The sequence below is a fragment of the Oncorhynchus tshawytscha genome, linkage group LG18 (genome assembly GCF_018296145.1).
Source record: "Oncorhynchus tshawytscha isolate Ot180627B linkage group LG18, Otsh_v2.0, whole genome shotgun sequence".
Classification (NCBI taxonomy): Eukaryota; Metazoa; Chordata; class Actinopteri; order Salmoniformes; family Salmonidae; genus Oncorhynchus; species Oncorhynchus tshawytscha.
Genome location: NC_056446.1, coordinates 19,656,373 through 19,674,647, shown reverse-complemented (window position 1 = coordinate 19,674,647; position 18,275 = coordinate 19,656,373). Strand labels below are relative to the sequence as shown.

Sequence of the window (18,275 nt, the reverse complement as noted above, 5' to 3'; positions counted from 1 at the left end):
TAAATGTTATATTCGTCATCAACAATAAATACGTAACATACTGAATCCAAAGTACATGAGTAGACCACCATCTCAGCTTCATAAAAAACTAGACAACGGAGGTACATTATATATATTTTTATTAACCCAGAAGTCCACGTGTTTGTTTATACAGTACAGCCTTACAGTACAGCATGGTTCTAGAGTAACCTCAGCGATGTGTGATTCTGTTGGCTTATCCACACATTCACGCCTCATCTCAGAGGAGCTGCCTGCCTGCGTTCAGACTGTGGGAGCTTTGCATCCAGCCGCCAGACAACCAGTCAGCCAGCCAGCCAGACAACCAGCCAGACAACCGGCAAGTCAGACAACCAGCCAGACAGACAAATAGCCAGCCAGACAACTAGCCAGACAGCCAGCCATCAACCATTACCCATACAGGATTACTGTACTGTCTGTGGAACACCTGGAGAGGGGGGCACTGTGTGATAACCATGTCAATGAATTAGGGGGTGCACATTGGCAATGCGTTAGTGCATCTCCAGACCCCATTCCCTGATAACTGCTTTGATATCCACTTTTATGTGACACTGGCCATGCTGCCAGAATGAGATGAAATGAAAACCACTGAGTTAAAGCTGTCAGGTCCTCTTAAGGAGATAACGGCTTATGTAATACCAGAGTAAGGTTTAAGTCATCCAGCCATCTGTCATAGATTCTACAATACCCCCCCATTTAATAAAATGGCTCAGATGGAGCAAGCTCTCTCTCCTCTCTCGCTCCTCTCTCTCTTTTTCTCTCCTCTTTCTCTTTCTCTCTTCCCCTCTCCCCTGATTTTCTCTCTCTCTCTCTCCTGATTTTTCTCTCTCTCTCTTGCTGCCCACTCTCTCGCTCGCTCTCTCTCTCTCTCTCTCTCTCTCTCTTTCTCTCTCACTCCCTCTCTCCTTCTCCCTCTCCCTGTCTCTTATTCTCCTCCTCTCTCTTGATTTCTCCCTGTCTTTAACACTATTGCATTGCTCAGTAAGACCGCTTGTTGATGCTTCTGTAAGCATATTCATAAGACCTCACAAAAATAGAAATGGTTGTCAAGATGTCAAGCTTGGGAATATCGCACACAAAAACAAGCCCCTTATTTTCACACATGCCATGCTCTGTATGAATGACTGTGCATATTCCGTGTGGGTGTTGAAAAAGCAACCATTAATTTAATGAGGCTCTGGCATCATTGTACAAAATGAGTCTACCCTGACCGCCAAATACCACTCAAATGGCATTATCTTCACTTGACTGTGAACTCCAGGTCAGCATGCCAATATGACAGTGTGTGTGGGACACGTCTCCAGCATATCACTCCCCACGCCTGCCTATAAGGCAAACCATGTTATTAGAGACAGATCTCCCAGTAGCAGTAGTGAACAGTTGGGAAGGAGAGGAGAGGCAGTGCATAGGAAACGTGTTTTCTGCTCTGTAATCACCACCCACTGGATTCATTATGGGAAACTGTTCTGAGACAGCCTCTCTTTCTTCTGCTGCTACATCAGCTCCCATTCTCTTCCTGGATATATTATCTGCTGCACCTGCTGGGAGAAAAAAAAAGCTGACTGACATCTTTTTGCAATGGCTTTTCAATGTGAGAAATCCCACGGGTGTGACTGCCAGCTCGCAAGGTAGCTAAAACCCAGCAATGAAAGAACAACAGGCCATTAACATGGTTTTATCCCTCACAGCACAAAGTGATTATTTTTGTGATTTCAAGCTAAAAAAAAAAAGTGCTACCAGAGCAGACAAGAATTGCCTTCTAGTGCTGAAGACAAACAGTGTTAACAGCTTATCTCCACAATCTCTCCATCAATCAATCTTCTCCAATCTCTCCATCCCATTCTGAGTATTGAGGAGATCTCACCATAAACTGAAATGAGCCCTACGCTAAATCATAAGAATAAGAAGTTAAGTATGTTGAAGTGGACTAGCCTAATGGACAGGAATGACTCTGTTGTAGAGGTCACTAACCAACTTCCCGATTGACCTCCTCCTCCCTGTGTTTTGGCTCAGTCCTTTCGTCTGTAGATTTCCTCTCTTGACCGCCTCCTGATTCCATTCATTACTTTAGTGTGAGCGTCAGAATAGCAGAAGGAGATTCTAATAAATTGCTGACACATGCAGATATGTTTAATAGTTAGCGAAGAGACCAAAAGGGTCCCAGTTCATTATTATTAGGCTCCAGTTTTCTCAGAAAGCACGGTTTGATGAAATCATTTCCTCAATTAAATATCAGCTCATGATACAGGCAATACAAGGGAGAAATGTGTGATGTTGTTATAGGTGGGGCAAAGACAATATTATTCATCTGTGTATGAATATTAATCACTTAGCAAGTAACAGGCATCATCATAGAAACGTTATCTTGGGAGTAACAATGCGGTTATTAATCATTTACGGTGACAGTTATGATTGGCATAAATGCAATTCTTTCATCATCGTTAATTCATTTTTCATAGCATTTTAAGGAATAAATCTGCAGAGGTTATCAAACTATCTAATCACTCTAAATTAATGTAATCCATGTCAATCATTGTTGAATGCACAGATGCTGTCACGCCCTGGTCTTAGTATTTTGTGTTTTATATATTTATTTGGTCAGGCCAGGGTGTGACATGGGTTTATTTTGTGTTGTGTTTATGTATGGGTGTTTTTCGTAGGTTTTGGGATTGTGGCTTAGTGGGGTGTTCTAGCAAAGTCTATGGTTGCCTGAGGTGGTTCTCAATCAGAGGCAGGTGATTCTCGTTGTCTCTGATTGGGAACCATATTTAGGCAGCCATATTCTTTGAGTGTTTGGTGGGTGATTGTTCCTGTCTTTGTGTTAGTTGTCACCAGATAGGCTGTATAGGTTTTCACGTTCTGTTTGTTGTTTTTGTTTTGTTCGTTTTCATCGTATTAAAGATGTATCATATTAACCACGCTGCATTTTGGTCCGACTCTCTTTCGACGGAGGAAAACCGTAACAGAATCACCCACCACACCAGGACCAAGCAGCGTGGTGACAGGCAGCGGCAGCAGGAGCAACCAAGGTTGGAATATACGACTTGGGAGGAAATAGACAGGTGGGCGGTCGACCCAGAGAGAGTGCCGGAGCCCGCCTGGGATTCGCTGGAGCAGTGCGAAGAGGGCTATAGGAGGATGGAGTCGAAGAGACAAGCACGGCGGCGCAGAAGGAAGCCCGAGAGTCAGCCCCAAAAATTTATTGGGGGGGGGGGCTCAGGGAGAGTGCGGCAGAGTCAGGGTTCAAACCTGAGCCAACTCCCCCTGTTTATCGTGAGGAGCAGCGATCACAGGACTTCTGGACGTGGGAGGAGATATTGGACGGAAAAGGACCCTGGACACAGCCTGTTGAATATCGCCGCCCCAAAGAAGAACTGGAGGCGGCGAAAGCGGAGAGGCGCTGGTATGAGGAGGCAGCACGGCGACGCGGATGGATGCCCGAGAGTCAGCCCCAAAAATGTATTGGGGGGCTCAGGGAGAGTGTGGCAGAGTCAGGGTTCAGACCTGAGCCAACTCCCCCTGTTTATCGTGAGGAGCCAAGGAGGAGACCAGAACCAGAGCCGGTGTTGGAGGTGAGTGAAGCAGAGACTATGAATGAGTTAATGGGGAGAGTGGAGGAGAGAGTTATGAGGGAGTTGCTAGGTTGGTGCTTTAGATACGATATTTGCCCGACGGAGCGTGTCGGGGATTTGATGGCACCTGGGTCAGCGCTCCATACTCGTCCTGAGGTGCGTGTTAGTCGGCTGGTGAAGAGTGTGCCAGCCTCACGCACTAGGCCTCCTGTGTACCTACCTAGCCTTGCACGTCCTGTGCCAGTCCTGCTCTCAGGCTCTCCAGTACACCTTCACGGTCCGGTCCATCCTGTGCCACCTTCACACACCAGTCCTCCGGTGGCAGCTCCTCGCACCAGGCTTCCTGTGCGTGTCCTCGGCCCAGTACCACCAGTGCCAGCACCACGCACCAGGCCTTCAGTGCGCCTCGCCTGTTCAGCGCTGCCAGAGCCTTTCTCCTCTCCAGCGCTGTCAGAGTCTCCTGCCTGTTTAGCGCTGTCGGAGTCTCCCGCCTGTTTAGCGCTGCCAGAGCTGCTAATCTGCATGGAGAAGTCAGAGCTGCCAGTCTGCATGGAGCAGCCAGATCTGCCAGTCTGCATGGAGCAGCCAGAGCTTCCAGTCTGCATGGAGCAGCCAGAGATTCCAGTCTGCATGGAGCAGCCAGAGCTGCCAGTCTGCATGGAGCAGCCAGAGCTGCCAGTCTGCATGGAGCAGCCAGAGCTGCCAGTCTGCATGGAGCAGCCAGAGCTGCCAGTCTGCATGGAGCAGCCAGAGCTGCCTGTCTGCATGGAGCAGCCAGAGCTGCCTGTCTGCATGGAGCAGCCAGAGCTGCCTGTCTGCATGGAGCAGCAAGAGCAGCTAGATCCGCCAGTCAGCCAGGATCTTCCAGATCCGCCAGTCAGCCAGGATCCGCCAGTCAGCCAGGATCTTCCAGATCCGCCATTCAGCCAGGATCCACCATTCAGCCAGGATCCACCAGTCAGCCAGGATCCGCCAGTCAGCCATGATCTTCCAGATCCGCCAGTCAGCCAGGATCCACCAGTCAGCCAGGATCTTCCAGATCCGCCAGTCAGCCAGGATCCGCCAGTCAGTCATGATCTTCCAGATCCGCCAGTCAGCCAGGATCTGCCAGAACCACCAGCTAGCCAGGATCCGCCAGTCAGCCAGGATCTGCCAGAACCACCAGCTAGCCAGGATCTGCCAGAGCCTACTACCTGCATGAGTTTCCTCTCAGTACTGGGCTTCCTCTCGGTACTAGGCATCCTCTCAGTGCTGAGCTTCCCCTCAGTCCCGAGCTTCCCCTCAGTCCCGAGCTTCCCCTCAGTCCCGAGCTTCTACCTCAGTCCCGAGCTGCCCCTCAGTCCAGTGGGGTCCTTGGTGAGGGTTTTTAGGCCAAGGTCGGAAGCGAGGGTCGCCAATCAAAGAACGTGTTATAGGGGGACTAAGACTTGGTTGGAGTGGGGTCCACGTCCCGAGCCGGAGCCGCCACCGTGGACAGACGCCCACCCGGACCCTCCCCTATGGGTTTAAGTGTGCGGCCGGGAGTCCGCACCTTGGGGGGGGTTCTGTCACGCCCGGTCTTAGTATTTTGTGTTTTCTATATTTATTTGGTCAGGCCAGGGTGTGACATGGGTTTATTTTGTGTTGTGTTTATGTATGGGGGGTTTTCGTAGGTTTTGGGATTGTGGCTTAGTGGGGTGTTCTAGCAAAGTCTATGGTTGCCTGAGGCGGTTCTCAATCAGAGGCAGGTGATTCTCGTTGTCTCTGATTGGGAACCATATTTAGGCAGCCATATTCTTTGAGTGTTTCGTGGGTGATTGTTCCTGTCTTTGTGTTAGTTGTCACCAGATAGGCTGTATAGGTTTTCACGTTCCGTTTGTTGTTTTTGTTTTGTTCGTTTTCATCGTATTAAAGATGTATCATATTAACCACGCTGCATTTTGGTCCGACTCTCTTTCGACGGAGGAAAACCGTAACAGATGCCTCTATAAATATATTAGGAGCATGACTAATTCACTAAAAACATAGACTTTTCGAGTAGTTTGTGTTCAAAAAGTGCAATTCCCATACTTTAGAGACAACAGAGACGCTCTTTATCAGTACTCCAGCCAGAAACAACTTGGCTTCAGTACTGGAGCTCAATGTATTAGCTGGAAAATTAGTTCAACTACATCTAAGGCCAGATCTAATCGTCTGAGATGCAGTGATCTAGATTCCCTGACCTAATGGCCATTGGAGAGGAGCCACTCTATCTATGGGAAAGTGTGAGAGAAAGTCATTGGACAAACATTCTGGGGTTGAACAAGGCCGAAACTGGCCTTGGTGTAATCCTTGTTGCCAGACTGAGACTTTTGCTTGGAGAGAACTAAATTAAGCTGAACATGACCTGTTTCCTAAGATAACTCTAGACTTCCTAGGCCATAGGATGTAGCAGTAGACACCTTTTTCCACTTTAACATTTCTTGTTGTTTTGTCTCTGCTTTTCTACAATCTCTTACCTCATGGTGAGATGCCCTGGTCATAAGTGTGTCCCTGTTGTGGGTGTGCCAACCCTTGCAATCCCATTCTTTCATGTTTATTTCATATTCAATAACTTTGTGTGGGACTGAAAAGCTTCATAATTCATCTCACAGTGAGATGTAGATATAACTTTAACGTAATCTGGCATCAAGGGGGGATATCTCCACAATTTGTCGACTTTTACTGTGTTTTCTAAACCCTTTTATCACGCAATAAAGTCAAGTGAGACCAAAAATAATCACGCTAAAAGCGGTTTATTGTGGAAGGACAAACTCATTTAATAATGCACATTTTCAAGACACCATTGCGTTATTAGTAGATGAATACTTTATGTGTGGCTATGAAGACTTCCTAAATACTGTGCTTCCCAGTCCTGAGTATCCCCAGTTGAAGTGTTGTGTTGTGTTCTCCTGCATTATGTAGTCGTGTTAAATCAGTAATAAGCATGTCAGATGAATGTGTGTCTCAAATCAATATGACAAGCTTGATGTCTCCTCCTGTACATTTGGGTTGAGGTTTTTGAACAAGAAGAACTTTAAGCAACCCTCAACATCCTTTCCTTAAACTCATGTCTCTCAAATTTACAGGCCTAAATTAATTACTAAAAAGTTGCATTTTTAGCCTCTTACACTGAAGCAGATCAACCTACTGGGGTACAGGTACGTACTGATGAGCGGTATGTGGTAACATTCAACTATCAACTTTCGACTATTTAGAAAAGTATACATTTAATTCATTCAGAATCCCACAACGGGGGCTATCAGCATGTTTTAAATTCATGAAAGCATTGAAGTGTGAGCCAGAACACTCCTCCATAGGAGTTGATTCTAGCTTAAATAGACAAAATGTACAGAGGGAAGTGTCCTGGTATACCCTTGAACTATCAGAGTGTTTGCTGGTAGTTAAACACAGTCTCTGTACTCACAAGTCAACATTTAATCATCAAGCTCATTAAATTCAGCGTTTTTAATGTTTAAAGTTTTGTATGTTTCCCATCACATGATGGTAATGTGAGAGTGGGTCGTGAAGCATATCAGACAACAGATATTACAACATGGACCATGGGCTGTGGCCTGCAGCCCAATTCTACGTACAGTACACTCTTAAAAAGGTGCTATCTAGAACCTAAAAGGATTCTTCAGCTGTCTCCATAGGAGAACCATTTGAAGAACCCTTTTTGGTTCCAGGTAGAACCCTCTTGAGATCCATGTAGAACACTGTCCACAGAGGGTTCTACATGGAATCCAAAAGGGTTCTGCCTGGAACCAAAAAGCGTTCTCTTATGGGACAGCCGAATAACACTTTTGGATCCATTTTTTCTAAGAGTGTAGAGGGGACCTCTAAACAATAGATAAGCATGTCAGATAAGCATGTTATTCAACCGTGTTTGTCCTATAAAGGTTTGAAATGACCTCACAAACCCTTTTGATGTTAAACATGTTTCCTCACCACAGTTGACTGGTTTATTTGACTTCATATTATAGTGTTGTATGTCCCACCACTTCAACAATGATTTTGATTTTGACAATGATTTTCCAATGCATGTACATATTTATTAGAGGTAGTTGAAGGAAGGTTAAACAACTGACAGCCAGCTATGCAGGAGAAGCATAAAAAAGCAACCCTGCCATTGGAGTCGCAACCATACGTAAGGGTTTCCATGGTAACAATGTGGAAAATGGGATGCTACAGAAGCATCTTGTACAGAAGGATTTGCAGCACAGTGTGATGTGTCTCTTGTGTTCTTGGGTGAAGAAATGTACAGCTTTGAATGCAAGTGCGCCATTGGCTACAATGTGACAACACCAGATTCTGTTTGACACCTCTAGTTTGTTATGGGGTTGAGAGTAAACCACCTCATAAAGCTTTATGTTCTAGATTCAATGTGTCACAGTGATTTGGAGCAGTAGCTCTTTTGGATTTAAAGTGGAACTGACAGCTTTTTAGCAACATGAAATCTTATTCAAATCTGTTCATATGCATCTCCAGGAAGAATATGAAACTTTACATTTCTGACAAGCGAGCACTTAGACATGGTCATTTTCACATTTTCATATATTCATGGAATGTTTGGGAATGATGTATAGTAAGCAATTTGTGAAAATTCTGCAAAATAAATAGCTAGCTACATAAATAGATATGCTAGCCCAGGAGTGTCAAAATCAATCAGTGCATGGGCCATATTGAAAAAACACAACAAATTTGCAGGACAGACATATTATTTTATTTTTTTACGTGCAACTGTGACCCAAACAGGCCATTGTTCTGTTAGAAGAAATATCACCCTTTATAATGTCCGCTGATGTACATAGGATGCTGTATGCAGTATTTTAACATATTAAAATGGAAGAGGAGATAAATAATATGCTGTGACCCTAAGGTATTTAAGAACTCCAAATAAGAAAAATGTAGCTATAAGTTGTTGTAACATATACAATTGAAGTCGGAAGTTTACATACACCTTAGCCAAGTACGTTTAAACTCAGTTTTTCACAATTCCTGACATTTAATCCTAGTAAAAATTCCCTGTCTTAGGTCGGTTAAGATCACCACTTTATTTTAAAAATGTGAAATGTCAGAATAATAGTAGAGATAATGATTTATTTCAGCTTGTATTTCTTTCATCACATTCCCAGTGGGTCAGAAGTTTACATACACTCAATTAATATTTGGTAACATTGCTTTTATATTGTTTAACTTGTGTCAATCGTTTCGGGTAGCCTTCCACAAGCTTCCCACAATAAGTTGGGTGAATTTTGGACCATTCCTCCTGACAGAGCTGGTGTAACTGGGTCAGGTTTGTAGGCCTCCTTGCTCGCACACGCTTTTTCAGTTCTGCCACAAATTTTCTATGGGATTGAGGTCAAGGCTTTGTGTTGGCCACTCCAATACCTTGACTTTGTTGTCCTTAAGCCATTTTGCCACAACTTTGGAAGTATGCTTGGGTTCATTGTCCATTTGGAAGACCCATTTGCGACCAAGCTTTAAATTCCTGACTGATGTCTTGAGATGTTGCTTCAATATATCCACATAATTTTCATCCCTCATGATGCAATCTATTTTGTGAAGTGCACCAGTCCCTCCTGTAGAAAAGCACCCCCACAACATGATGCTGCCACCCCCGTGCTTCACGGTTGGGATGGTGTTCTTCGACTTGCAAGCCTCCCCCTTTTTCCTACAAACATAAAGATGGTCATTATGGCCAAACAGTTCTATTTTTGTTTCATCAGACCAGAGGACAATTCTCCAAAAAGTGCGATCTTTGTCCCCATGTGCAGGTGCAATTCGTAGTCTGCCTTTTTTATTGCGGTTTTGGTGAAGTGTCTTCTTCCTTGCTAGGTGGCCTTTCAGGTTATGTCAATATAGGACTTGTTTTACTGTGGTCCTTTGCTGTTGTTCTGGGATTGATTTGCACCTTTCGCACCAAAGTACGTTCATCTCTAGGAGACAGAACGTATCTCCTTCCTCAGCGGCTGCGTTGTCCCATGGTGGTTATACTTGCGTACTATTGTTTGTACAGATGAATGTGGTACCTTCAAGCGTTTGGAAATTGCTCCCAAGGATGAACCAGACTTGTGGAGGTCTACTATTTTTTTCTGAGGTTTTGGCTGATTTATTTTGATTTTCCCATGATGTCAAGCAAAAAGGCACTGAGTGTGAAGGTTGGCCTTGAAATATATCCACAGGTACACCTCCATTTGACTCAAATTATGTCAATTAGCCTATCATAAGCTTCTAAAGCCATGACATAATTTTCTGGAATTTTCCAAGCTGTTTAAAGGCACAGTCAACTTTGTGTATGTAAACTTCTGACCCACTGGAATTGTGATACAGTGAGTTATAAGTGAAATAATCTGTCTGTAAACAATTGTTGGAAATATTACTTGTGTCATGCACAAAGTAGATGTTTTTTGGTTATTCATTGTCAATATTTAAAAACCGAAGCCGGACTGCAACATTTTAGTAGTGTAGCTAGAACTGTGGCATTTGTACACTTTCCCTCTGCTGCACGCTATAAACAAGACCCACAAAGCAGTGCAATTGAAGTTGAATTCATCGATGGAAAATACTCAGGCTGTAATTTCATAAGTTAATGACTCAACTGTTGACTTATTTATACTCGCTTGTGTAACCTATTCGGCCCACGGGCCTTGTGTTTGGCATATGTGCGCTAGCCTATTAGTTACATTATGACTGACTTATTGCCCTTGCTAGTTCATCCATTTTTGGAAAAAAATATTGAGTCATTGAAACTGAAACAGCGCATCCCGAATGGGTGGAGGCAACAAGCAGTGTGCCACGTCAGCTGTGATTTACAACCTGATAGCAATATTTTTTGGACTACCAAGAAATGTATTGGTGAATTATATTAATCATTCATTGAACTGCATCCATCTATTCTGTCAGCAATGTGCTACTGTACGTCATGGAACGTTGAGTCAAATAGAACCTATTTTTAAAAGCAAACCTCTTATAAAATTGGTTTTGAAGCATAAACTGGGAATGTTATATGTTTTACTGATTTTATGATTGTCTGTTTGTTTCATATCTGCAAAGTAGTTAAAACGCTGTCAGATCCACACTAAACAAGCTGTAAGTTCAAAGTAGTTAAAACGCTGTCAGATCCACTTTAAACAAGCTGTAGTTTAAAAAATAGTTGATCGTTTGTCTGACTTCTGATCAAACCCCTTTGTATTTTTTTCAAAAGACTTATATAACCAGTGGCCATAGCCATCTACACGTATGAAATATTTACTCTACTGCACCATATATTGGTGATTATAAACTGGGTGGTTCGAGCCCTGAATGCTGATTGGCTGACAACCGTGATATATCAGACCGTATACCACAGGTATGACAAAACATTTATTTTTACTGCTCTAATTATGTTGGTAACCAGTTGATAATAGCAATAAGGCATCTCGGGGGTTTGTGGTATATGGTCAATATACCACATCTAGCCACTGGGCAAAACAGCTCCAGCTCCTTCAAGCTGGATGGGTTCCGCTGGTGTACAGCAATCTTTAAGTCATACCACATATTCTCAATTGGATTAAGGTCTGGGCTTTGACTAGGCCATTCCAAGACATTTAAATGTTTCCCCTCAAATCACTCGAGTGTTGCTTTAGCAGTATGCTTAGGGTCATTGTCCTGCTGGAAGGTGAAACGCCGTCCCAGTCTCAAATCTCTGGAAGACTGAAACAGGTTTCCCTCAAGAATTTCCCTGTATTTAGTGCATGATTCCTTCGATTCTGACCAGTTTCCCAGGATGAAAAACATCCCCACAGCATGATGCTGCCACCACTATGCTTCACTGTAGGGATGATGTTCTCGGGGTGATGAGCAGTGTTGGGTTTGTACCAGACATAGCATTTTCCTTGATGGCCAAAAAGCTACATTTTTGTCTCATCTGACAAGAGTACCTTCTTCCATATGTTTGGGAGTCTCCCACATGCCTTTTGACGAACACGAACACATTTTATTTTTTTAAGCAATGGCTTTTTTCTGGACACTCTTCCTTAAAGCCCAGCTCTGTGGAGTGTACGGCTTAGTGGTCCTATGGACAGATACTCCAACCACCACTGTGGAGCTTTGCAGCTCCTTCAGGGTTATCTTTGGTCTCTTTGTTGCCACTTTGATTAATGCCCTCCTTGCCTGGTCCCTGAGTTTTGGTAGGCGGCCCCTCTCTTGACAGGTTTGTTGTGGTGCCATATTCTTTCAATTTTTTTAGAATGGATTTAATGGTGCTCCGTGGGATGTTCAAAGTTTCTGATAATTTTCATAACCCAACCCTGACGTGTACTTCCCCACAACTTTGTCCCTGACCTGTTTGGAGAGCTCCTTGGTCTTCATGGTGCTGCTTGCTTGGTGGTGCCCGTTGCTTAGTAGTGCTGCAGACTCTGGGGCCTTTCAGAACAGGTGATTATATATACTGAGATCATGTGACAGATCATGTGACACTTAGATTGCACACAGGTGGACTTTATTTAACTAATTATGTGATTTCTGAAGGTAATTGGTTGCACCAGATCTTATTTAGGGGCTTCGTAGCAAAGGGGGTGAATACATATGCACACACCACTCTTCCATTTTCTTTATTTAAGAATTTTTTTAAACAAGTCATTTTTTTCATTTCACTTCACCAATTTTGACTATTTTGTGTATGTCCATTACTTGAATTCCACATAAAAATCCATTTACATTTCAGGATGTAATGCAACAAAATAGGAAAAACACTAAGGGGGATGAATACTTTTGCAAGGCACTGTATTTCTGCTCTTGATTATGTTACCGATTCTATCCTATGCCAAAATGTGGAGCATGTGGTTTGAATTGGTCAGGTGAGTATGTATGCATCAATAGTCAGCTTACCTGTTGGCTCCTGGCTAGCAGGGTTTTCCAACTGTTCCTTCCAACACCATCTGCTGGTTTACTCTATCAGCACTGTGAGATGATGAACAACCAGGATTCAGCCATAGATGCATTTGAAGCTAGTTAATTACATTTATTTCTCATTTCTTATGCATCACTGTTCATAATTTGTTTGTTTTTGGTTGTCATTTTCTATACCAATGCAGGTGATGCAAAAATACTTTGATGAACAGTATAATTCTGAGCTGTAGAATGGCAGTTACATAATAGCCTATTTTCACAATGTACTATAGGGCTGCTTTACCACTACCTTATGTTGTTGCTGCTAATACATAAAGGCAGCCATTTAAAGGTAAAGCCGTTTAGCTCAGTCTGAAACAGAACTGTGCCATGGTGGAGGGCCTGCCTGGATGCTCAGGTCTGTGCTGCCGCAGCAGCCTGTCTGACTCTGGAATGTGGAGGTGGAACGATGATTTCTATGGAAGCTTATTCAGCTGTAACAATCCAATGAGGAATTCCTTCTCAGGTGGTGATGGGAGTTGCAACTAGGACGTTTTAACCTACTTTCCCTCTTTGAAGCAGCACTGCTCTCCATAAAAATGGATGGAGCAGAAAATAGAGGCCTTTTCAGAACTTCTGAAAAATGTTGCAATTGGAAGAAAGGCTTGAATAACTCATGACGTGTGAAATAATGTGTATAAACAAGAACCACTGCAGTAGTCACTGTGAGTGATGACATGCTGTTCATTACACAATTGCCTTTATTTCAAAATGAATGTACAGTCTGAAATCAATTAGACTACAGACTGAGTTAATGCTGTTTTAGGATTGTACTAGTGCAATAGCATATGTTTCACTCAATGGAAAACTTTGAGATATTGTATATTTAGATTAGGAGATCAACTGACTACAATCTACAGTGACAAGCTCAGAAACATAGGCAAATCGTCAAAGATATCACACTAATAAGCATACAATGATTGCATATATGTTGAATAATATAATTACCTTATATACATATTGTGTCATGAAAATAAGCTTATGTTATAGGTTTATCAGCATAGGATATTACTGTAAAGAAAAGCTAGAAATACATTTACTTCAGATAATATAAAATACGCACAATTAAGAAACTAAAACAGGAGCACAGATGAATGAGCTATTACAGAGGATATTACAGAGGATATTACAGAGGATATTACAGAAGCATGTTTCTCAGCCCGCCTTAATAATAGCATGTTTAACGAAGATGTCAATTGTATGTTTGGGGTTGATGGAAAGTAGAACACCACAATTACAGAAAGCTCAGAGGCAAGCTATTAAATATCCCTTTTTGCTCTTCTTTCTCTTTCTGTGATACTGTTATAATATCTCTGGCTTATGGTTGGAATGTAATAGCTAACTGTACAGTTGTCAGTTGTCATGGCTAGTGTGGGTGTTGCACAATGACAGGTCATTCTGTGGCTGGGCCATGGCTAGTGTGGGTGTTGCACAATGACAGGTCATTCTGTGGCTGGGCCATGGCTAGTGTGGGTGTTACACAGTAATAGGTAACAGTGTTGTTGGACGATGGTTGCAGTACACTCTTCGAAAAAATGGTGCTAAGTAGAACCATGTAGGGTTCTTCAGTTTGTCCCCATAAGGGAACTATTTTTGCAGAGGGTTCTCCCTGTATAGGCCTTTATGTAGGGTTCTTCATAGAACCCCCTGTTTGGTTTTACCTTGAACCCTATATGAAAGGTTCTGTCTACAACCCTCTATGAAGGGTTCTACCAATAACCACTTTATCATCTAAAGGTTCTTCCTAGAACCTTTTTTGAAGAGTTCTACAGAGAATCCTTTAACTTTGGAGGGTTCTTCCTAGAACCCTCTACAAATGGTCCCACCAGCCTTATTAGCCTTCAAAATTGTATTATTTATGACAATACATTACAAATATCATATAGCCTTTCTTTCAGAGTTATACCCTAACACAATTGTGTTTGGAAACTCCTAGTTTACAGGCAACACCAGGCCTGCAAGTCACATTATGCTGGCTTGCAAAGTGATGTTTAATTCCTATTGGAATCCAGCCAGAGTTAGGATAAACAACAAGTGGAATTCTTTATCACCCTCAACCAGCATTTAAAATGACTGACTGCCAGGGTAGGGAAGATAGAATACTGAGACCACCTCAATCATCTAAACTGGAACAACCATCTAAGTAACAGGTGAAATAAATAACTACGGACAGATTGGATTTGATTCGAAAAATGTGTAGCATCAAATATATCAATCAATCAATGCACATGCAAAAACACAGATATTAAAACAAACAATACTGAAAATCCCCCTGCAATAGAGAATGGTGGGATATATGATACAGTATATGATTCTATGTATAACTCTTCTTGCCTTCCAAAGAATCATCAAAGAACCCTTTCTTCCAAAAACAGTTCTTATGCTTTTAAAGGTTCTAGGTAGAACCCTTTGCCTCACAAAGAACAATTGTCTTCACAAAGAACCCTTTTGGAACCCTTTCTTCTAAGAGTTTAGGTGTTATACAGAAATGGGTAACTGTGCTGTCGTTCGACCATAACTGAGTAGTAGGTGTTGTATAACAGGTAACTCTGTAGCAGGACCGTGGCTAATGCGGGATGCTGGAGTAGAGTAAAGGTTGGTTTGGCTTCAGTCTTGGCAGCACGTTGTAAGGGTTGGCGTGTCTTCAGTCTAGGCCCGGCAGCGCAGATTCTGGTCTTTGAGGCTATTGAGGGCTTTGTCACGGTAACCTGCTGGGGCAACACACCTCAGGGACTCCAAAGGGGAGAGGTTGGCCTTGGTCTGGGACATCCAGCGCACCAGGTTGTTGATGTTGCAGTCACACGTCCAGGGGTTGTCATGGAGATACACCTCCTTCAGGCCTGGTAGGAGGCAGAGCAGAATCACAGTCAGATTAGATGCTTATTGTGACATCTTTCATCTTTCTGCATAATCCAAATGGATAAAACGTTGCATTACCAAATGTAACTTAAAGGCCCAGTGCAGTCAGAAACTTAATGTGTCTGCGTTTTATATACTGGTAACAAAATTATGGACACACTTGAGTAAGTGAAGGATACAAAGTATATTGAAATAAGGCGCTTCCACACAGGTGTGGTTCCTGAGTTAATTAAGCAATTAACATCCCATCAGGCCATTATTTGGCCATTATTTTGGCTACCAACCTATGCCCCCAAAGGATGACAATTCCCCCATCCACAGGGCACGAATGGTCAAAAGAAAACGATGTAAATCATAAGCCATGGCCTTCTCAGTCACCAGATCTCAACCCAATTGAACACTTGGGAGATTGTGGAATAGCGCCTGAGACTGCATTTTCCACCACCATCAACAAACACCAAATTATGGAATTTCTCATGAAAAAATGGTGTTGCATCCCTCCAATAGAGTTGTAGACACTTATACAATCAATGCCAAGGTGCATTGAAGCTGTTCTGACTGAACACCCTATTAAGACACTTTATGTTTGTGTTTCCTTTATTTTGGCAGTTGCCTGTATATTTCCACACTATGAGGTAGGAATAATACTGTGAAATTGTGAAAATGATCATAATGCCCTTTTATTGTAAGAGCTGTTTCAGCCTGTTTTGGTGGGATAGAGTTTTGGTCTTCCATGATGACATCACCATGTCCTAAATGAGTTAATAGACCAATAAGAAAGAGAGTTTCAAACCTCTCTGCTAATAACAGCACATTTTTTTCAGGTTTCACCTCCAGCACTCAGACCACTCTTAGCAAAATTATTGCTTGAGAAGCAAGCTTGTTTCTTTTTGACCCTTTTAATTGAAAACAATGACAGTAAGCTACTTTATTGTTACCCAGAAATGGTTTGATATTGAGATAAAAATGGGTGCATTGGACCTTTGTCTATCTATGGTACACATGAAGAACACATATGACAAATTTATTTATATTTATTTCACAAATTTAAAAAAGGCATAGAATAGTTTGGTGAACAGTCAGTCTCTTACCAGACAGCTGGGTGAACATGCTTCCATCCACAGTCTTCAGCCTGTTCCCACTGAGGGCCAGCTGGGAAAGCTTGGGTGTGTGTCTGAACAGGTCCTGGGGCAGCCTCTCCAGCTCATTGTTCCTGAGGTAGAGCTCCTGCAGATTGGACAAGCCCTCCAGAGTGGCTGAGGTCAGCGTGGACAGCAGGTTGTTATCCAGCACCAGCATCTCCAGGGAGGCCAGAGGCTTGAAGGCCCCAGCCGGGATACTCTTTAGGCTGTTGTTGTCCAGGTTGAGGAACAGCAACTCCGTCAAGCCCACAAAGCCCTTTGTGGAGATTCTCTGGATGCGGTTGAGGGCCAGGTCCAGGACCTTGAGGGCGATCAGAGGCTTGAAGGCATTGGAAGGGAGGGCAGTCAGAGAGTTGAGAGGCAGGTCCAGATCTGAGAGGTTCCTCATGCCAGTGAACATGTCTGGTTTGACACTGGAAATCTGATTCTGGCCCAGCATGAGGAAGCGGAGGTTGAGTAGGTCCTGGAAGCCCTTCAGGGGGAGTTTGTTGATCTGATTCCCATACAGGTTGAGCAGCATCAGCCTCCGGGCTCCAGAGAAGGCCTGGGGGTGTATTGATTTGATGACGTTGCGTTCCAAGTTGATGCTTTCGATCTTGGGGATGGGTTTCAGAACGTTTGGCGGGAGGTCTACTATTCTGTTCTCGCCTGGGACATCGACCACAGAAATAGTATGAGAAAGAAATCACAACAGAAAATGGTAAGACCAGCCTATTTCTTGTGGTTACGTCAATAAAAGAACCTATCGATTCCGAGACAGACAGCTGGCACATACTTTAAAAAGTTTATATTTAGTTTCAGGATATTGGCAAAACATCATCAGGGGGTATATTGATCACAAAGTTCTACATTTCAATGAGAGATTCAGTTTAATCCTTGAGGCTATTTTCAACAAAGATTGCGGGAAGGGGGTTTTCCCACAATTGCAAACAATGGACTCACCCATTTTAAGAATCCAGGAATCCGGGGGCAGTTTGGAGGGGAACTTCCTCATCCCCTTCTTGTGGCAGTTGACCTCTGACCTTTCAGGGCTGGTTTGCTTGGTGCATTTACATACATTGGGACAATTCTCTACAGCCTCTGCCACACAGAGCACCAGCACCGCTAAGCAGGCTACCAGCTGCATGCCTACTACTCCCACAGGGAAAAGAAAGTATTCAGCACTTGCAGAGTGATTAAGTTTGAAGATTTAGTTTGTGTTGGAAGGATGATTAGAAATTAAATTTAAAATAATCCCATTGAAATTAGACGAGAGTTTTAAGAATGAACATCTTGCAGACACGCTCTAAAAAATATCCAAGTGCAGAGTGAATGGCTACACACCTACAGTTTATGTTAGCTAGAAGAGACCGATCAATATTTTCTCATCAGCACATACCTGAACAGTTGGTGCAACTTGTTGGAGTATAAACCGCTTCTTTAAGACGTCTACTTTGTTTTGCCTCTCAAAGTGAGTGTCAGATTTTCTTAAGCTGCCTGTTCGGCTGTCGTGTAACTACCTGCTAGTCAGAGTGAATTAGCCCAGACGTCTCCCCAGCAGCCAGCCTGTAAACCTACCAACTCAGCACATCTGCAATGTCACAGTCCCTGGAGAAAAATGGCATTCACAGATTATGGATGTGAGCCACCTCACACAAACGGAGAAGTCTCCGCCAAGTGAACTCCCCCATGGCCCAGAGGAGTGCATGGGGGCGTGTGAGAAAACATACATCCCAGTCACTATGTGCCAGTGAGTGTGTGTGCCAGTGCATTT

At 43.3% G+C, this 18,275-nt stretch overlaps 1 protein-coding gene across 1 annotated transcript; it reads right to left on the bottom strand.

Moving 5' to 3' along the window:
- Positions 1-13,226: 13,226 nt before the first annotated feature.
- Positions 13,227-17,648, bottom strand: LOC112218088 (leucine-rich repeat-containing protein 15-like). Its single transcript, XM_024378684.2, has 3 exons — positions 17,465-17,648; positions 16,472-17,170; positions 13,227-15,361 (listed from the first exon to the last, which is right to left on the bottom strand). The coding sequence occupies exons 1-3, from the start codon at positions 17,646-17,648 to the stop codon at positions 15,171-15,173; spliced, it is 1,074 nt and encodes a 357-aa protein (XP_024234452.1). The 3' UTR covers positions 13,227-15,170.
- Between the last annotated feature and the right edge of the window lie 627 nt (positions 17,649-18,275).

Bases quoted from the DNA above. Each gene is read 5' to 3' on its own strand.
- LOC112218088 (XM_024378684.2), bottom strand. From the start codon at position 17,648: ATGCAGCTGGTAGCCTGCTTAGCGGTGCTGGTGCTCTGTGTGGCAGAG. The intron at 17,171-17,464 runs GTGAGTCCATTG...TCGATGTCCCAG, and splicing joins TTCCTGGATTCTTAAAATGG to GCGAGAACAGAATAGTAGAC. The intron at 15,362-16,471 runs GTAAGAGACTGA...GCCTCCTACCAG, and splicing joins CATGTTCACCCAGCTGTCTG to GCCTGAAGGAGGTGTATCTC.